Consider the following 21,594-nt stretch of genomic DNA (forward strand, 5'->3'; position numbering starts at 1 on the left):
TTGAGGGGAGGTGGGGTGATGAGTCAGTGTGGCAGTTTCATGTAAAGCAGACCTTGAATGATGAGGGAGAGTTATGAATGAAACCGCTCACTGGTAGCTTGTCGCGCTTGTGACAGCATTCAAGTCAATACAGCACTGGCTCACCTTTCCTGTTCAGGATGTCAAATGCGAGACCGCTTCCGATCGATTTAGGCTATCGTGCCTAATTGGCAATGGTCGGTCCCTCTGAACATTTGAGCAGACTTGTAAGGTTAGTGATACACAAGTACAGGATGAGTACTGTGTGAGTGCCTTGTCAGTGGTAAGTGATGGTGTGGGAGTGCAAGAGATAGATGTGACAGTACAAATACCACAGGCGTGCAAGAGAGCAGCGCAGGCACGCAATAGAACAGCGCAGGCACACAAGAGAACAGAGAAGGCACACAAGAGCACAGGAGAACAGCGCAAGAGCACAGGAGAAGAGCTTAAGAAAAGACCGCATGAGTATAAGTGAGTGTTTGAGTGTTTTGGTGGATCGGCATGATTACAAGGTGAGAGTGGTGCCTATGAGTGTGGGTTGAAAAGTGTATCCAAGTGTATGGTTGGGTCTTTATGAGCTACAGGTAAGAGTTGTGCCCGTTGAAGAGAGCAAACATCCTGTGCAATTAGAGGGTGAGTGGTGTGAGCGCGCTGGGTGAGTGGTGTGTAAGTGAAGGGTAAGTGGTGTACCCATGGGACTGCAGGGTAGTCAATTCCATGTTTAAGTGTAGGATGAGAGGTGTGCACATGAGTGCATGGTGAATGGTGTGCATGCCTAAATGTAGAGGTGGGTCTATGGGAGTGCAAGGTGAGTGTGACGCCTGTGTAAGTGCAAGATTAGACTGGTGCTTGTAACCTCTATACAGGATGAATGGTATATGAGTGAAGAGTGAACGAAGTGTGAGTGGAGTGGTGTGACTGAGTGAGTGCAGAGGAGCTGTGTGAATGAAAGATGCAGTGTCACTCTCTGATCACGGGGTTCAGTCTATATGAGTGCAAATAGAGAGTTGTGCCTTTAAGAATACATGGTGTGTGTGTGGTGTGAGAGTGCGGTCTGAGCCGTGTGTGAGTCTGAGAGTCGGTTTAGGGTTGTATGATTGATTACAAGGTGAGAGGCATGCCTATATAAGTGCTGAGCGGGCTGTGTGTGAGTGCTGAGCGGGCTCTGTGTGAGTACAGGGCAAGCAGTGTACATGTGCAAGTGTGGCACGTTTGAGTTTGCATAAATACAAGGTGACAGTTGTGCTCGTGTGAGAGAGGGTAAGTTATATGGGAGGGTTGGGTAAGCAATGTGTGAGTGTGAACAGAGACTGAGTGGTGTGTGTATCTAGTGTGAGCAACATGCCACTGTGCTCAGAAGTGATAAAAAAATACTACATAAAAATAGTTCCTCTACATATTTGTATGTGTTATATTTTGGTCACTACTGCACTTCGTATTATCAGTGTCAGACACCCAGCTGGATAAGGAAAACGTCCATAAAATCACAATCGATCTATCGATTTTGGATCAGGGTGAGCGATGTGCCTTTGTGTGTGGAAGGTGTAGCAAATTAAAGCCAGACCTACTGGCATTGTCAATGCTTGCTTAAATAATGGTTCTCTGTTTTATGCCTTGAATTTTGAATGAATTTTGATTGAGGCGTCATGTGAATGTCCTCTTATTTTGAATGTTTTAACAGTTTGTTCGCTTGTATTTGGTATTGTGCACGGCTGATATTTTTTTGATTGTCAACAACTGATAGTTAGGTAGGTGCGCTTCGAGTACCATGGGATGAAAACTCTTTGGTTGTAGGAGACTACTGCGATCCATTTTCATAGCATGGTGTATTTTTATTTATTGCAACAAGCTAACTTAATTATGGGATGTTTGCCATTCAGATCTCAACAAGAACCTGTTTGTTAATTTGCCAAATTAGGAAAACATCTTCAAATGTATCTTAAAAGTCGTAAAATCTTCATTCAATTACTGTTGTTCATGATACATTCTCCCTGGAATCTACACAAAGATTCAACAGCGTCTAATCCTTTATTGCGTGGGATTGATGTATAAAGAGATGACATATCCGGCAATAGATTATGCATATGATAATCTAAGCATGCAAATAGAATTCGGTTTTTAAAAATGCCTTATTAACGTTGAGAGACACTATTATATAGGACTATGGGCAGCAAGCATTCTGAAGTTGACCCGGAAGCATATGCCGTTTTCCAAAAAGAGAGCAGCATCCAAAGCCAACGAGTTCATAGTAAAAAAAACTGTAACCATCTTTTGAAACTTAACAGACCCCTACTCCGATGCTGGAGTACTTAATAGCCACAAACGCACAAGATTACGATGCAGTAACACGCCGGGCAAATTAAAGAACTACTAACTAAAAGAAACAGACACTATGCAATCTGGTTTCAATGCACTTATCTAAGAAACCGTCCTAAGACCTTTAGAAAGTCTGAGGAATGTCTTGCTAGACACCATTAAGTGACTAAAGTACTAATTTATGGTCAAATACTCTTGACATTCTTAGCTTTTGCAACAACAACAAAAACACTTTATTTTCTGCAACCAGAAATTAATTTGTATTTATGTTTGATAACCAGATTGTTTAAATATTTGATTTTGGTTTACCTTACAGGGTCTTTCCACTAATCTTCTTGAAGCCCAAAATGTTTTAAGCATGGATTTTTAAAAACGCCAGTAAAAACATAGTTGAAGAAAATTGAGCTGGAATTTGCAAGATTCATATAGAGTTCGAACGCTGAAGCCTGGATCAATACACATAAATACTTATAATAATCTATTTAAAAAAGCTTGGGAGGCCTGCTGCCTTGGCGTGTGTAAGGCGCAATCTGGTTTGCAGACACAGATGATTTGCAGTGGTGCCTTGTGCCAGGCCGCCGCATCAGTTCACCAAATAACTTGAACAAGGCACCAACTCAACTAATCTTTGACTGACATTTAATAAGAGTGCAGCGTTGCTGCACCTGTGAGACGAATATAGCTCTAGATTTTATATCTTTAGCCACTTCAGAATACCATGATTAGTGCTTTAGGTTATATCATCTTTCGTTGTACTAAATGATGACTAAAGAAATAGATTCCAAGTAATCTTGCTACCTTCCCCGACTCCCGCTATAACCAATGAAAGGCAAATCAGGTTAAGGCATACCACTTAATGGTCATGTAATATAAAACTGAGAAATGCCAGATATTCAAAGCAGTGGGGTACTGTTCCTGTACGAGATTCATTAATACATTCCAAGAGAACTCACATTATTCAAGTAATTAAGACAGCTTTCGGCTTCATAGTACTCTTTCAATGTTTCGTATCCATGAAACTTCCTATTAAGAAAAGACAATTACATGAAGTTACCATTTAAACATATTTATATTTTATTTTGCTATAATTACATTAATAGTAAACACAGATACCAATGTTAATGCGGTTCTCTCTTAACTCATGCTAATAACGCACTGGTTAAATCAAATATTTACATTATCTTAAAAATGTTCATTATGATCTAATTCTCAGATTGAGGATTTTGTCAAAGGCAAAAGTATGTCAAATAGTTATTGACTGGGAAATTAGCTTTTTTTCCCCCCCAATTTTTTTTATTTCATTCCAGCTTATTTTCAGTAACCAAACATAGCAACAAAAAAAACCACGGGCTTTTCCGTCCCTCCCTGCGCGGCCCACCCCCTCCCAAGAGTTGGATCCAAAACAAGATCTATATAAAAAACACATTTCATATTTTAGCAAAGGGAAGAATATTTCATCAATGGAGAAAAAGAGCAATAGAAAAGGACAACAGCGAAAAAAGGCCTATAACTGAATCAAGCAGGATATCTGCAGTTATTATTCCATTACTCCCTCCATCCACTGTTTGATTGGGGCCCAGACTTCCCTACCCCTTTTCCTAGCATTGGCTCCTCTGCGTTCATATACTCCTATTTCAGATCGGTAGACAGCAAGAAATGTCCCCAGCCATTGCTGCCCAGTAGGTGGTTCGGTGGCCAGCCAAGCTGTGGCCAGGCATAGTCTTAAAATAGTCATGGCTATAAATAGGAATATCTGATGTCCCCAAGAAATACCCATATCACTCACTCCAAGGACTAATAAACCTCGTGAAAGAGATATGGAATAGCCTAACTGAGCTTCAAGTATTTTTCCTACCTCTTTTTTCAGGTTCTCAAGATTGGGGCAGTTTGCAAATAAATGGATAAGGTCTGCCGCAAAGCACCCGCACTGTGGACAGTGAACACCATTAGAGCCCCCCCATTTAACAATCTTCGAGGGAGTAATATAGAGATTAAACCATGTTTTATAACATTGAATCTGTAAATTAGCAGCAATAAGTGAAGTCTGCGCAAAATATAGGGATTCTTCACAATCTTCCATCTCCATCTGTAAAAGTTCTGACCATCGAGCAGAGTGTTTCGATAAATCATCTGCCATTCCTTTATTTAAATGTTTATATAAATTGGTGAGAGAGGGTGTGAGAATTAAGTCAACCAATTCTACCCGATTAAAACCAACACTACCCCCCCCCCCCTTTTTTTTTAAACCAAAAAATCCTGGATTTGTAGATACTTAAAAAATGGATATTGTTAATACCAAATTCGTCCTTTATTACATCAAAAGAGAGGATCCCTCATTCATCTACCAGGTCGGCAATAACCCTCACCCCCCTGTGAACCCAGTGTGCCATGTAACCATCTTTAAAAATATCTAGGAGTAGGGGATTGTCAACTAGCGGGAAATATCCGTTTATCCTACCAATACCATACTTTTTTTCAGACAGCAGTCCATACCTTGTATGCTGCTATAATAACCTTGAATCTAACTCTTTTAAAATATCCATATTTGATCTGACGAAGAAAACCACCTCGGGCCTCAGTGCCCATAGTCAATTCATAAATAGATACCAGATCTTCTTCCTCTAAATCGGTTCTCACAGAGGTTAGAAGCGTTGTAATCTGTTGGAGCGTTGCCACCCAATAATATAATTGGAAGTTAGGGACTGCCCAGCACCTTGGCTCTCTTGGCAAAGTCAGGAATTTTAAAGCTCTTCGGGAGCGTTGCCCAGCCCATAAAAACCATGACACCAACTGGTTTAGAGATTTAAACCAGCGGCTTTCTACTTCCAATGGGATAGCCCTGAAGAAATATAATATTCTGGGAAGAAACAACATTTTGATTGCGTTACTTCTTCCTATTAATGTGCGCATGAGATTATTCATCCGGGTAATGTCAGTTTTGGACTTCCATAATAATGGGCCTAGATTAAGATCAACAATGTTCCCGATGTCTGCTGCTATCACCACCCCTAAGTATTTCGCGTTGGGAACCACCTAAAAGTCATCTAACTGGACAGATCCATTTATTACCACCAAAGTTTTACTTTGATTAAGCAAATATCCAGAAAGTCGACCAAAGCTGGCCGCTTCCCTTTCAATTTCTCCAAAGGCATCCGATAGATTAGGAGTGGTAATGGCCAGATCATCCGCGTAAGCGAGGATCTTAGTATCTCTCCCCTTATTATGCATAGCAATAATAGACATATTAAGCTCGATCTTTCTAATAAGGGGGTCGATATATAGCGCGAATAAGAGATGCAAACATGGACACCCTTGACGGGTTACACGACAGATTGAAAGTGGCTCAGACAAGTCTCCCATTACGGCCACTCGGGAAACTGGATTGCGATACATTATCTGTACAGCCTTGATAAAGCCATTGCCTAGACCATTTCTATCTAGTATGGCCCATAAAAAAGTCCAGGAGACCCCATCAAAGGCTTTCTCTGCATCTCGCAGGATTAAACCCATAGGGTCTCTGGCAACTTTTGCAGCGTAAAACAGGGCGATTGTTCGCCGGATATGATCCGTGGTACTGCGGCCGGGAACAAAGCCATGCTGAACGGGGGAAACAAGCCTCTTATTCTCTTATTCACTTTATATAAGCGATTAGCCAATATTTTGGCATCGATTTTTATATCACTATTGATCAAAGTAATGGGTCGGTAAGACCCCAACTCGTGGGTGGGTTTATATTTTTTGGGAAAAACCGCGATATTAGCATACCTCCAAGAGTCAGGAGCTTCCCCCCTTGATTGGGCATTCACAACTATCTCTCTTAGGATCGCATTTAAACAAGGTTAAAAAAATGTATAAAATTCCCCTGGAATGGAGTCTGTTCCAGCCGCTTTTCTATTTGGTAAGGAGTTGACTGCCCCGCTGACTTCCTCCTCTGAAATTACAGCCTGAAGGGACTCAACTTCCTCCGTGGTTAGCTCACCAAAAGGTAAATCAGAAAAGTAATCCACATATTCTAAGTCATCAAAGTGAGGATCTTCTTTGTATAATAGCTGATAAAATCTCCGAAAAGCCGAAAGGATGGCTAAAGAATTGGAGATTGAGCCCACAATAGGATCCCTTATTTCTGAAATGTCCCCTTGTACAGTCGTCTCCCTTGTACGTCTAGCTAGTAACTGTCCCACCCTTTCATTGTTCTCGTAAAGTTTACTACGCCATGCCAAGTACTTGCCAGCTGCCTTTTTAGCTGAGATCTCTATTATTGCTGATTTCCCCACGGCTACTCTAGCTTGAGCTTTCTCGAGATCCCATCCCGCCACAATAACCGTAACTAAATGTTCATCTGCCTCAATTAGCTCTGTATACAAGTCCTGTTCTAATTTCTTATTCTTTTTCTGCTCCACCCAGCCATAGCTTAAAGTCTCCCCCCATATCCCCGCCTTGAGGGAGTCCCACACGCTATCTGGTCGGGCACTCCCCTTATTTTCAATAATAAATCGGGGAACCCAAGCCTTCATATGCTGCATATATCCACTATCTGACAGTAGAGCCCTATCAACAGTCCACTGTGAGACTGGTGATGGTTTATCTTGTATACCTATTTCAAGAACAAAAGGGCTATGATCAGACATAACCCTAGGGTACTTATAAATCTGGCCTTTCTGTACAATTGCGGAAGATACAAAAAAATTATCCAGTTTAATATGAACTTGATGTGGCGTCGAGAAAAAAGTATAGCAAGGATTGCCAGATTTAAGCATGGCCCAGACATCCAAAAGACCATGCAACGCACATAGGTGTGCAACAGATTTTTAAACCTTGGGCTTGCGGCCCTGATATACTCTTTCCTCGAGGTGGCCTCCTAGCTGTTTTATATTTATATTAAAATCGCCACAAATGACTAGAGGAAGAGGCCAACCGACGAGTTTGGTACTCAGCCAATCAAACAAGGCAGGGTCGTCTAATACAGATCCATACACAGAGCATAAAATAAATGAATAATTATTAATGACATATTGAACAATGGCCCATCTCCCCATCTTATCAGAACTTACACGTGGAAACTTAGCTTTCCCCTTCCGGGCCATAATAGCTACACCTCGTGTTCATGTCCCTTGGGTAGTACCAGCAATTAATTGATAACCAGCCAGTTCTGCGACTTTCTGGCGACTACCTTCTATGTGGGTCTCCTGAAGACATACAATGTCTGCTTTCAAATATTGAATGTCCTCATTGATTCTGCATTTCTTCTGTTTAAACCGCAGATATTCACAGAGGCAATCCTTACCTTGCCCTTAATTATTTATCCCCGTTAAAAAAAAAGTCCCTCTCTGTATCCAGAAATCCCCTCCCTTTGCTAGCTAAACTCATGATTATGGATTCAACCCTATCCCAACCCTCCCCACTCCACAAACCATGGCAAAATAGGTCCTGCTGGTGCCACATGTCACCCCCACCCCACAGCAAAAAAAGAGAAAAAAAAAAAAAGGAAAATAGCATAAAAGGAAAGATACCAAGAAAATACATAACATCTTCAGTAAGAGGAATCAAGAAAGAGTTCATAATTTCCCTGCACTAAAGATTTCCTGCAGGTATTCTTGAGCCTGAATTTCTGAATTGAATACTCAAATCACCCCTTTATAAATGACTTTCAAACGGGCAGGACTCATTAGATAAACGTCACAGCCAACTTTCTGAAAGGGACTAATCAGCTGTCTTAGTCGCCACCTTCTCTACACTGTCATGTGGCAAAAGTCTGGCCTGACAAAGAAAGAGTGCCCCTCCGCTGAGCGTCTAGCTTCTGGTTGGGCCTTATCAAAAACTGCCCGTCGCAACAAAAAAAATTACCCCAAAAAAAAAAAAAAACATCAAAATTGCTCTCGGTTTATCTTCTTGAGCACTTTGTCCCTTTTTTTCCTCAACATGAGGGGGAAATCGGTGCATTCTCTGCACTTATGAGTTCCAGTCCCAGTGATCCAGCTCCGGGAAAGCTCCTTTGAGTAGCCGCAGGACAAACCCTCTCATGTCTTCTCCTTCCGCATTTTCAGGTATGCCTAGGAACCTCAGGTTATTTCGCCTCTGGCGATTCTCGAAATCCGCAAGTTTCCACATGTCTGTCATTCTGGCCTCATTTGCCGTTGCTTGTTGCCCGCCGGTCTCAGACCATGCCTCGAGTGCCACTACACGCTCTTCTAATGCAGAGGTCCGCTCCGTAATCTCAGAGCAGGCTTTGTTGATTTTTCTTATAACCCCCTGTATTTTCTTTGTTGTCATATGAGTCCGTTTATGCTCTTGTCGGGCTTTAGTCTGCATTTGTTTAAGGGTAGAATAGATTAAACCCACTGAAGGAGAGGATTCGGGGGTAGTATTTGCACCAGAGAGAGAGAGAGAGACTCCTGCTGGATACCGTCATCTATGATTCCCCTAGCCTCCGGATGCCAGAGCAATCCCATTTCATCTGCCCAGATTGGCCAAAGTCTGAATCATACCCGTTGACTTATGGTATTTTCCCAGTATTATTTCTCAGTTTTTTGAGTGCGGATGCCCGTTTCTGAATAACAGGCTTGGTTTTGGAGCTATCTGACTCTTCTCTGGAATTGTTTAGGTCTTAGTCGCCCAACTCACTGTCCATAGAGATTTCAGAGTCATCAGTAAGAGTAAATTTGTCCACCTCCGGTGTTCCCACTGCTTTAAACTTGCCCCCTCACCCCCCAGGGCTAGCTTCCCTTCTTGTTTTGTGGGAGATCCTGGCTGTCAACCCTCAGCACCCAAACATCAGGCAGCACATTAAACGCCTAGTTAAATTATCAGATTGATTAACAAAAGTCTGAGCCAAAGTCTCATCTTTTGAAGTACTCACATTATGCAGAGTATCTATCAGTGCACTCTGGTCAGCCTGCTCCTTACTGTCAGGACCCTGTTTCCCGCTTGCCTTCTTGCTGTCGGGAGGTCTGTGTTTCGAAAACATCCCAGCGACAATCGGTTGTTTTGTTTTCCCTGCGAGCTCTGGAGGACGCGGCTCCCGCGTCTGACGTCTAGCATTGCCCTCTTCCTCCTTCTCACTGAGCGCTGGGGGAGTAGCGTCCTCTCCCTTACGACTGGCCAGTGTCTTCCAGATAGGAGGTAGACCTCGAGACCCCCCCCCCTCCCCTGCTCTGCTCTCAGTCTTTTCCCTGGGAGGCTTCGCTGCCTTCGGCGGCATCCTGCACCAAAGTGTGCGTGAACTGGCGCGGTTGAAAACTCCTGAGAAAATGCCCGAAACCAGCTGCACGAGTCATCCTGCAATCAGCCCGATTCCAGCTCGCGTGAGAGATATCATAGCCGTAACCCTTCCTCCTTCTCCATTCCATGGAGTGGGAGCGGCACACATAGCATTCACGCAGCCGCCATCTTGCCGTCTCTGGAAATTAGCTTTAGAGTGATTGTGGTTCTTACAATCGTTGCCCTGCCTCCTTCACAACGTTGGCAATTACTTATGGATTGAATAATACATTAAGCAAAAAAAACGCTTTAACACTTTGAGGGGCCTCAGTGTGCCATGCAAGGGTGAACATCTACTCAGAGGAAATGGAGCAATGTTTGTTTGAACAAAGGAAATGAATAGCTTTCACATAAACCATATACCGGGCCAGTAACATGCACCAAAAAGAATAATTGCTTGAGTATTCCACTGGAGATGCCTAAAGACAGATTGCCAACAGCCATAGTGAACTGACTGATGCTGGTGCAGAGCCAAACGTTGTAACCCTCAGCCTTGCCAAAATGGCACACAGAGTCACTGAAACCCAAACAATGTGGCAAACCATACACTGTTTTATTAAGAGCAAAAATTCTGATGGAAGATGGAAAGGCATGGCTCAATTAAGTAGAAAGGGGTATAAGAAATTAGTTACTTAACTGTAACTCCAGTTCCCAGAGTTGGTTATTCGTCATATTCAAATGCTTGAATTATTTACCAGTCATAGCTGTGAATTCCCCAGTAACCAAATGCAGTAAAGAGTTTTACAATGGCCAAAGGCTTTACTGTGTTTGATTAATAACACCTCAATCTCATTTTACCCAAACTTCAGCCAATGAGGTGGAGATGCTGGGCACGCTACTCACCCTAGAGGTCATAATAGTTCAGATTTTACAAGACAAGTGTGAAAGAGACACAAAACAGGAAGATCCTCTAACCGGGGAGAAGGTAGGCTTACATGTTCATGTATAAAATGATACCAATCCTGGAGAAGTGGAGTTACAGGCCAATGATCTTTTCCAGCATTTCATCGTTCATAGATTTACATGCTAGAGTCAGAATAGCAAGCAGTTCACGTACTATGAATAAAGTGGTGGGCATAATAACAGGTTGGTGGGCATAATAACAGGTGGGTGGGCATAATAACAGGTGATGTACAACTGTTTGACCCACTGAAGCGACGGCTGTTGTATTCACATCCAAGCACAACTACCTGGTGCAAGTATGATATGTGCAATTCCAGAATGATTCTTCCGGGAAGGTAACAATTTTGTTTTTAAACAAATCATTTAATAAGGGGTCCAAAAATCCCCCTTTACAAATAGTGTATTGATTTACAATGCACCACTTAAGCAAAACACACTATGCTTAATAATCGTAAGATAACATTATGTAAGGGTGTTCTACACAGAGCGATCGGCGCAGTGCTCGTGAAAGTGAACTCACAACAAAGCAATGTGTCACATACAGTAAATCCATAAGAGCCTGTGAACCTTTATGCTCAAAACGGGGCAATTCGTCAACTCTTTATTTTTCCCTGTAATAGTCATTCGCACCAAGCATAGAATTTATTTTACTGTCAAAGTTTTGACCAATATATGTGATGGAAGCGGGTCATACTCCAAAAAAAAGGAAGGGATAACACCCTTGAAAACCGCTTAAGGGTGAGTGGAGGTACAAGTATAGGTCCTTTGGCCTGGTAGGTATACAGAACAAGCCATCCGCTGTACCGGTATCCGGGTCAACAGACCACCACAATTAAAAATAATGGAGAGCTTTGGAAACTTGAGACTACCACGTCGATGTGCAAGCTAGTTAAAGTATGCTTGCTGTTTCACTTGGTGTGCAGCAATCCTCTCATGGAGGCAGGCCAGTATAGAGTGTAGCTGTTGTCACCATGCCTCGCATTTAATGCCCTCTCTCAGCCTTGAGTGCTTGCTTAGCTTTACTATGGAAAAATGTAATGCAGATTGACACCCAACAGGAAATTCCTTGCTTAGATTCTGGACTGCTCCTGCCTGGATAAAAAAACAAATAATACGAAGTACGAAAGTCTTCAGTACTGTTCTTGTAGAACCTGATGCGTCTGTAGACATCTAGCGAATGCAAAGATCTTTACGCTGGCATGGATGGACTGATGAAGGAACGAAGAACGATAGACTGATTTAGGTGAAAATCTGAGAGGACCTTGAGCACAAACCCAGGGTTGGTTCACAAGATTTGTTGTCCTTTGTAATATGGAGGTATAGTGAATGACTAACTCACCAACTCCCCTTGCGGAAGTGAGAGCCAGCAACAGAAACAGCACAGTCTTGCAGGAAATGTATTTCAGAAGTGCTCTATGAATTTGCTATAAAGGAGACAGCATCAACTGATTAAGCACTGCATTTAAATCCCACTACACTGGGAAGGAGAGCCGTACAACGGCTCTTAAGTTCCTCGGTGATTCTTTGAAAGAATAATGAGGTGGCCAAATCAACTTTGATTGATGGGTATGTAGGAACATTCTGGGGTATGTGAAGTACACAAGACAGTACTTGGCGATGTTGTATCAATTTGTCTTTGCTATATGTTGGGATGGCTCTAAATTTCTGGCCATGGGGGAATGGGGGTCTAGTGTGTGTGCTGAGGCCACACCCTGTCCATTGACATGGGTATAACATGAGACTTGTCCTATGACCTCTAGGAGAGCATCAAGGGTGCCCTCACTGACCATCAGAAGACTACTGTTCCTGACGTGGATTTAGCACACAGAGTGGTGATGGCAGAATACTGCGTTTGTGAAATCATAGTTGTGACCAGGCCCTTTTAAATTGTGCCACTGGAGGTTGATAGGTGGTCCAGCTATAACAAGTTCTGCTTTAATGCACTTTACCATTTCTTAGAACGGACATTCTGAGTGTATGTTGTGAACGTTCGTGTATGTAGCCTGCATGGTACAGGCTTGTTGTGCGTGAGCCAGAGTAATAAAAGTTCGGCCCAGTGGGATACATTTTAAATACCCCTGGCTTAGCCTCTTGCTCAAGATGAAGGTGTGGTTAATTTCCCAGGCAGTAAACGTGATTGCTGACATTTATGAGGCTGAAGGGAGGAGACCCAGACTGTCAAGTGAGTGGAGTAGAGGGGAGACAGGGCTCTTTCTGAAATCTGATTAGGCGTTTTGTTAGCAAGTAGATGATGATAGAGCCTTTCTGAATTCTGACATTCTGTCCATGGTATAAAAGAAAGGTAGGACTGCAGACACTGTTGTGCAGAGGTCAGAAAACCTTTCAGGTAAGACTTGCCCCTTTGTCTTTCCCTGATTAGCCCTTCAGTTGGCAATGATGGCTAAGAGCAGAACTTCACCTCTCTTTCTGCCTCGGTTGTGGGTGATCCAGGATGAAGACTACACGTCTGTGAGAAGCATCACTTTACAGAAAGGTTGAGTCTGGCAAGCAGCCTGGAAATGACACCTAAAATAAGAACTCCAAATCTGTTCTACAGTTGCAAACAGTGTATACACATCTGCTGTCTGGGTTTAGTGTATAAAAAGTTGGGCCTCACTACCTCACTTGCTGTTCCGGTTCAAAGTCTTCCACGGCCAATGTGGGGTGTGCTCTGCAGAGTTCTCACAGGGCTACTTCCCAACAACAGTTAGTGTCTTCCTGAGAGCAGGCTTCACAGAGGTGAGGGGACATCAATAGAGTCTATCTCTCTATAGAAGTACTAGGTACCTGCCCTGAAGTTCATAGAAGCCTGCCTGCCAGCTGAGAGAGGGAAGGAGCCTGCCAACTCTAAAGGGGGAGTGTCTATCAGGAAGAGGGAGAAGCAGCATGTCTCAGGTGTTGTTTGTGGGGTGCACAGAAGAGAAAGACTAAGGGACAGTAATATGAGGACTCGGGGGTGTGTGGGCCTGCCGTGTTTCCGATCACAATCCTGGTGGAAACCACATTCTTCGCAACCATGTTTGCTGAAGTCCAATCAGGGCTGGAACTGCATGTCTAAGTGATTCGCTTGCGCATGGCCACAACTGCACAGGAAGATCAACCTGTGTATGGCTGCGACTGTTCACAGTAATGGGACTGTGCATGGCCATGACTGTCCGAGTGACTGTCTTGTGTGTGGCTGCTACATCCAGCCTGTGCATGGTAACATCTGCCAACATAGTGACCAGCTTGAAGAGGATGCACTAAAGGTGGTCGCTGAAGACCCCTAACTGCCATGACTATAACCAGTGGAACGATCAGGACTGCAATGACCCAGGACTGCTGCCTCCTTTTCTGCCAGGAGTCTTGCACCTGGTCAGGCACAGTTGAAATTGTACTCAGGGTGATGCTGCCGGCTCGCACACAATCCGCAGATTTCAGGTATTGCCTTGTGTGGGTTTAGTCTTGCTGAAACCCTGAACATGCATGTTCTTCAGAAGGCTGAGGAAGAGGAGAAGGCCAGGGGGTTTGAGAGGGGGAAGTTAAAATAGGAAAGGAAGAGGCAGGATGAATGAGTCGAAAAAAAGGAGCACAAGGAGCAGGGAAAGGGTAAGGGAGAGAGAGAGAGGGAGAGAGGGTAAGGGAGAGAGAGAGAGAGAGAGAGAGAGAGGGTAAGGGAGAGAGAGAGGGAGAGGGTAAGAGAGAGAGAGAGGGAGAGGGTAAGGGAGGGAGAGGGAGAGGGGGTGAGGGAGAGGGAGAGGGAGAGGGGGTGAGGGGGAGGGGGAGAGGGAGAGGGAAGCTCAGGATAGTAGCACAGATTTCACCTGGGTAAAGCGATTCACGTCCAACTTTACTGGAGTATTTGCAAAGGTCTCAAAAGTACTTGATACATTGTTGTGGATAAATTGGGTGGTTTGTGAGCTTTGAAACTGCTTGCAAAATGAAGGCTTTGAACGGTGTATACAAGGAATCCACTTTAATGAGTCACTTGTCAGCAGAAGGTACAGCAGTTAGTGGGAGCATGTGTGTGCATAAGCAGATTAATTATGAGCAAATGAAAGAAGCTCTGATCAGACAGTTTGGGATTAAAGCAAGCGAAAGGCTGGTGTTCTATTTGAAACATGGACTGATGGTGTGTTGCATGAATGAAATGAGTGGGTGAGAGGAATGGTGGCCAAGCAGTATCATATCCTTAATCAGTTGATGGTGTTAGAGTATCTCAAGGAGGAGGGCTCTGAGCTACTTAGGCAACATCAATCAGACTTAACAGAGAATGATCCAAATAAACTTACAGTGTTAGATGAAAAATGGTAAGCTAACAGGGTTAACAAAGGGCTGTTGAGGCACAGCTCTAAACCAAAGGGAGAGAGAACTCAGACTGACGGGGAAGGGCCGGGGCAAGGAAGGAGATGAGCAGCCATGGCTGATGTATGGTGAGAGAGAATTAAGGTGCTGGATGTCTCTTGGGCAATGATTTATTTGCCCTGGTTTGGTAGTAGGACCAGAAGTCTACAAGACTTGGATCAAATCAAGATCACAAGTTGAAGGGTGGACGAGAAGGCTCTTTAAAACCCCATTAATAACTTGATATCAGCGGGTCAACACAGAAAAGATTTTCAAACAAAAGACACAGTGCCAGCTTCACCAACAACAAGCGCATGTACTGCAAGTGAAGGTACCTGAGAAGACCTTCTTTCTCTCAAAGGAGTTGCAATAGACATGTAGGAAAGGGACCCCCAACACAATGAGTTTGTGTGAAGAGCTAGTATCAGAGGGAGTAAGGTTCTTGCCCTGGGAGATACAAAAGCTTAAAGGGCTATGGAGTAGAGGAAGTGGCTCAAACCCCAGGAGATTCTCTCTGGTGCCAATGATAAAGGTTTGGCAGCCAGTGGGTGCAACACTCCCAGATTGCTCGAGTGGAGGTAGACATCAATGGCAAGTCAGCCATGGTTGATGTATGGTGAGAGAGAAAAAAGGTGCTGATGTCTTTTGGGCAATGATTTGATTGCCCCTGGTCGAGTACCAGAAGTCTACATGACTTGGATCATGTCAGCAGTGTTGACAAGTGCATGTCAGTTTTACAAAGAGACTGGGACAATGCCAGATTTCCCTTAAAGAAGGGGAATCTAGCAAGCAAATCTAGTAAGCAAATCAGAGGCAAATAGCCTCAATATTCATGGTTGAGGCACAGAAGTTCCTGCTTGCCCCATAGCCCACCCAACAAAGTGCATTCATTTAACACTAAGTTTTAGCTGTAGTCTGTGCTAGTGCTTGCTGAAATATTGCTCTACAATCTGCTGGGATGTTACGATGACTGAACTTGGAGTGATCAGAAATCGAGCCGTCAGGCTGAGCAGCTTCATGTTGTGGCAAACAAAGAGTCTATTGTGTCTTGAGAGGAACTGGAGTTGGATCTTGAACTGTATCAGTGGCTTCGGGACTGTCTCAATACGTTACTGCATCAGAATAGGCGTAGCCATGCTTTGGCAAATAGATCCAGACAATAGTTATTCACTGTGGCCGTCTTTAGCACTCAGAGGGGATTTGCAGAAAGGCATAGTCAAAGATGTTTGGTCAGGTCATCAAGAAGGCACTGCCGTTGAATCCCAGTTGTCAGTATCTGCTGTTGTAATACTGTCATTTTGTGTTTTGCAGGAAGGCAAATAGGTCTAGATTTGGAGGACTCCATTTTTGGAAGACATACGGCAGCTGCTCCTGGTGACAGAGAGAGAGTGCATCTGCCTGGTCATTCTAGACTCCTGTTTCCATAGCAATAGCCCCCTGGCAAGCCAAGGCCCAGTCCAACAGCATCTGTGTTTCCTCTGAAAGGTAACAAGACCTGGTGTTTCCCTGTTTGAAGACGTAGCACAATAAGGCCATGTTGTCTGTCCTGATCAACACATCTTTGCCCTCCAGTCTTATCAGGAATGCTTGTTGGTCTAGTTTGACAGTCCCCAGCTCCAAGATGTTTTATGTGGAGTGATTTTTGATCTTCTGGCAACAGGCCTCTTGTCGACAATTCATGCATGAGAGTTCCCCATCCGTCAAATTGGTGCATCAGTTATCAGTCATTTAGACTGTGGTCGGTTGGAACGGAAGGCCTGTTTGAGTCTTCTGGATACCAGCATCGCATCGGTCCAAGATCCTGGTACTTGTCTATGTTGCTGATAAAGCTCTTACTGTTTCAACCTCATCCTCACCCTCAGCCTGCAGGAGGATACTAAACTGATGAATGATGATATTAAGCACCACTGTGAGCCTAGGATTTATGTACAGGTCCTGACTGGGACCGACTCTTTGGAACAAAAGTTCTTTGCCAAGCCTTGATGTTCTGCATGCACTCTGCTGAGGGAAATGCTTTTCCAACCTCTGTGTCCATGATAGCTCCTAGAAATTAAAGTCTTGTTGCGGAACAGATGGACAATCTTCGTATATTAAGTGTAGTCCCAACTAAGGTGAAGGGTTATTAAAAGAGGCTGTTGAAGCATGTGACTTTCCCTCTGAGGACGTTTTGACAAGCTAGTTTTTGAAGAATGGATACACAGGATTCCCTTGTCTGTATAAGGCAGGGGCCCTGGGTACCAGGCCCTTCGTGGACGCATGGGAAGCTGACTTTTGTAGGAAAGTCCTTTGAATTGGTAGGTCTGTCTCACCATGGCGAATCTATCATTTTGCCTGTGATTTGGACATTTTGGGGCAAGAAAGGGAGGCAAGAAACTCCCCTTCCAGAAGCCCCAGAAAGACTTACTGCAGGAAAACCATCCAAAAGGACTGCTTCTTCAGTAACTTGTTCAGTTCTTGAACATCTAGAATTGACCACCACTAACCCCATTTTCTCCCAGCCAGTTAGAACCGGAAATAAAAGCCATGGTTCCTTTTGTATTCTGGCACCTTCTTGAGCGATTATTTCAGAAGAGCTTCTTCTTACATACATAAATGGTGCTCCTTCTTGGGTGAATGTCTGGGCAGATGTATTGTCGCCCTTAACACCTGTGTACGGTTTGTGCCGCCCTCTGTAGGCCTGAGAGGATAGGGAGCGGGTGGCTTGTAGGATTCCTAATGAGACTGCTGCATTAGTGTGACGGAGAGCAACCCCCTGACGGTCACGACGACGGCGGCGACCGACCCAACATGGCCGCCGTCTACACTCCCGGAAGTACAGACAGCGGACTAGCTGACTTTCAGGAAGAGGTGGGCATATCCGATACAAAAGGCTGGCTGGACTGGACAGAGAGGAGGGACACGGCGGAATCGACCATTGAGGCGGAAGAAGAGTGGAGAGCGAACGGCGAAAAGGAAGAAGAGTGGAGAACGAACGGAGAAAAGGAAGAAGAGCGGAGCACGAGTGGCGAAGCGAGAGGAGAACGGAGACCGAGCATCAAAGAGGAAGAAGAGTGGAGAGCGGACGGCGAGGAGGAAAGGAAGAATAACGACCGCTCGAGGAGCACTGCCCCTGAGATCGCTGCTCTCCCAAGAGAGGAGACTGGGTCTCCCAACACCACGGCCCTGGAGGGTCGTGGAAGCAGGCAAGTGCCTGGCGGGTATTCATCGTTCTTTAAGGGGTTGTGGGGACGCATGAAGGGCACGAACGAATTGTCACGTACTGTCCCTACACCCTAGGCACATAGGCACAGATGACAGGGCCTTGGTGACGGTCGGCACCACCCCACCCCTATGCCAAATAATAACCGGACAAACCAGTAGTCTAAGCCTGTTTTCTTTTCTTCTTTTGTCCCTCCCTTTATGTGCCTGACCTCACGACTGCCTGTACGAAGATACCGGGGGATACCGAAGAGGCCCAAGTAAAAAGAACCCGCAAGATAGAAACCACGTTTTACTAAGGCCCTCCTACACCCTATGGACTTTCAACATATGTGAAGACAACATATGGAAAGCAACTAACAATAAAAGAAGGCTAAAAACAGCTCACCTTATTGTGTCAACCGTGCTTGTCCAGGAGAGGGCGGTAGGGTGGAAGCCCACCACAAGGGAAATGCAACAATTAGTTTCTGTTTTTATACTTTGCAATGTATCAGCCATATGCTTGTCAAACAGGCTTTTTTTGTCAAAAAGCATATCAAGGATGTAAGTATGTAATGTTTGATGGAACAAACATGGACCTGAGCTGACCGGTCTTCTCAGTACCATCTCGCCCGCAAGCTGAACGAAAACGTGAGACATACATGTTGCATATATGATGAAAACTAATGCATTAGGCACCATTCTTCGATGTAGCTTTAGCATCTTGTCACCTGTCTGCAGAGATTAGATCTATAAGTGGCAAAATATTCTACCACATTTGGTGGTTGCAGAAGCCCAAGTTGGTCAAGGAATTTGCTACTTTTGGATGTTGTTGTCATGTAACTGACTCTGAGACCAATTGTCAATAAGCCCTCTATCTTTAGCCAGAGATCCATTGTTGACAATGGCCGCTCATCAATGAGACCATGTGAGAAAGTGGCTCTGTATATACTGTTCCCAAATAGGTACAGTGCACAGAGTCCACAGTCCCCAGAGGTTTGGCAGAGGCTAAAGTTAGATATAACCTTACTCTCTAAAGTGGTAGCTTGGTCGGGCTGTAAGGCAGTATCAGAGGACAGTGTAAAGCATTTCTTGTACACACTCAGTCAGCAAATGGTCTCACATACTCCAGAACTGAACTCTAGGCCAATGGTTTATATAAAAAATATATGGTTCTTTTATTTTAGAACCAACAATAGGTATCGAAATATACTTTCTCAGAATGAGATGCTTTAGTTAAATACTTTTACAATATGCAATTGACTTTTGTAGGTAATAGTTACAGGTTGTTGCAATAGGCAACACAATTTCAAACACAATAATACATTGAGCTCAATGGGAATTTTAAGTTATGTGCACTTGATTCCTTTCAGGATTACTTTTCTAACTACAGGACTCGATCCTAGATTCAGTCATGGGACAGTTCTTGCAAACAAGTGGGTAAATTTGGTTAAGTCACTGTTGTGATTTTTAAACAATATTTTGCTATTTTAAAAGTTGACACTTTGAAACTTTTTCTGATCAAATTACCAATGTTATCCTATGGAAGGAAATTCACATAGCGGGTAAGTGGCATTATGGGTATTTTTTCTAGGTCAGGGTTGGATCTTGGATCCAGCACTAGTGTACCACCTGTAAGCAGTTGAGAAACTGCGTTTAAGTTATACAGGCAATTTTTAAGTTTACAAAATCGACACTTAGAAGAAATTTCATAGCAAAACAGTCAATGGTTTCCTATGGGAGAAAATTCAAGTTACGGGTAAAGTATGTTCTCGTTACTTTTGTAATCCAGTGCTGGGCTCCTAGACTCAGCACTGGGGCATCTATCTAAAACAGGTAAGTAATTACGTTTTCACAGTTGGTACGATTTTTTAAGAATATTTGTAGTTTGCAAAAATCGACACTTGGAAGAAATTTCACCGAAAAACAGTCAATTGTTTCCTAAGGGGGAAAATTGAGTTAGTGGCAAGTACGGTTGTAAGTACTTTTCAGGGTCAGTGCTGGGCACCAAGATCCAGCACTGGGATCTCTCCTAAAAGCAGGTGAGTATTTCCGTTTTCGTTACTCGGTTGATTTTAGGTGAATATTTTAAAGTTTAGAAACTCCACACTTAGAAGAAATTTCAGAAGAAGCCAGTCAATGTTACCCTATGGAAGAAAAGTGAGTTATCGGCTTTTGGGTAAGTACTCGACTGGCAGAGTTAAGTTTCTGGGCATAGACTCAGGGGTCTCCCAGGGTCAGGTAAGTACAGTTTGTACACCCTCAGCGGCACAGGGGCAGCCGGGTGCAGAGTGAGTTAGGCCCAATGTTATCCTATGGGAGGCAAGGGGGCCTTGATTGGTGGCTGCTGACTAGCAGGCCACGCGGCTGTGGAAGCTGAGCTCCTGGTCACTTGCTCAGGGCAAATGGGGAAGTATGTAGGAGTAGAAGTTGCACTGCCAGGGCCACTCAGGCGGCTGGGCGCAGGGTGCTTTTGAGCCTTCGGGCGCTCAATGGATTTCAATGGGAAAGCTCAAGGACGAACAAAGGCTGCACGTTTGGGGACGAAGATTCTTCAGGTGCCACCATCACTTCGAGAGGTAAGTTGGATAATTGGAGGATAGGTAGGTACTCAGGAGTCGGGCACAGGGTGCCTTTTGATGTCGGGAAATCTTACCCTCTGTTGATCGTGGTTGGGGGGGGGTCCCTGGTTCTGAGGCTGCAGGCGTCGTCAGGAGCGTCGAGGAGGGTCCTTGGGTGCCAGATTTGTGGTCACAGTCGCCGGGGGGACGCCCTCGGGGTCTTTGTCCACTCCTGCACAGACCAGGCTTGGCGGGTGCAGAGTGTGCAGGGTTCGCGGTTCTGGGCTGATGCCAGGGGTTAGAAACTTGCTTTGAGCAGAGCCACTGCTCATGGGAGTCCCAGATGCTCAGAGTCACAAGGTAGCCAGGTCCTCCGGGGTTTGTGAGGTTGCTGGCCACAGGAGGTGCCGGGATTTAGCAGGAGCAGGTTCGAGGGTCGACAGACCGGTAGGGCTGGGGCCAAAGCAGTTGGTGTCTTCCTCTTCTTAGCAGCTGCACGGCAGGTCTTCTTTCTTCTTGTTCTTCTGTGCTTTTTCGGAATCTGGAATCTGAGGAGAGAAGGTTCAGGGTGCCCCTAAATACTAGATTTAGGGGTGTTACAGGTAGGTAAAGGACAGGGACCAATGGGTCACCCCCTATCCTGCCACTCTCCTGTGGGAGGGGGGCAGTAGCCTAGTCCTGATTGGGCAGGGCTTCCCATCTTCAAGATGGCGAGAGCCCGGAGATGTGCTTCACCTCGCCTCCCCCACCTGAGGGGTGGGGTTGGCAGAGGCTGGCACATCCCCTGTCCTTACTTGGGGTTTACGGCAAGTCATCCTGCCAGAGTGGGGGTCAGAACTGGTGGGGGCCAGTTGTTGGGTTCAGCAAATGGCCTGGAGAAGCTCACAAAGGCGGCATGCCTTTGAAGCTTCCCCCTGCCCATCCTGGGGGAGGAGACCTAGGATCTCGCGAAGGATGCGCATTGTTGCAGGCCCAGGAGAGCGGGGGCTCTCCTTCCAGGGGTCCAGCAACATGTCTGCTGTGTGGCAGCCTAGGCAGC

At 44.8% G+C, this 21,594-nt stretch overlaps 1 protein-coding gene across 4 annotated transcripts in view; it reads right to left on the reverse strand.

Moving 5' to 3' along the window:
• ABHD2 (abhydrolase domain containing 2, acylglycerol lipase) overlaps positions 1 to 21,594 on the reverse strand; it is a 427,692-nt gene that overhangs the window by 135,679 nt on the left and 270,419 nt on the right. For all 4 annotated transcript variants that reach the window (XM_085644457.1, XM_085644454.1, XM_085644456.1 and 1 more), the window contains one exon: positions 3,288 to 3,357. In XM_085644457.1, coding sequence (XP_085500583.1) covers positions 3,288 to 3,357 — 70 coding nt within the window. The remainder of the gene's footprint in view (positions 1 to 3,287; positions 3,358 to 21,594) is intronic.

Source organism: Triturus cristatus, chromosome 3_1 (genome assembly GCF_964204655.1).
Source record: "Triturus cristatus chromosome 3_1, aTriCri1.1, whole genome shotgun sequence".
In the NCBI taxonomy this organism is placed as follows: domain Eukaryota; kingdom Metazoa; phylum Chordata; class Amphibia; order Caudata; family Salamandridae; genus Triturus; species Triturus cristatus.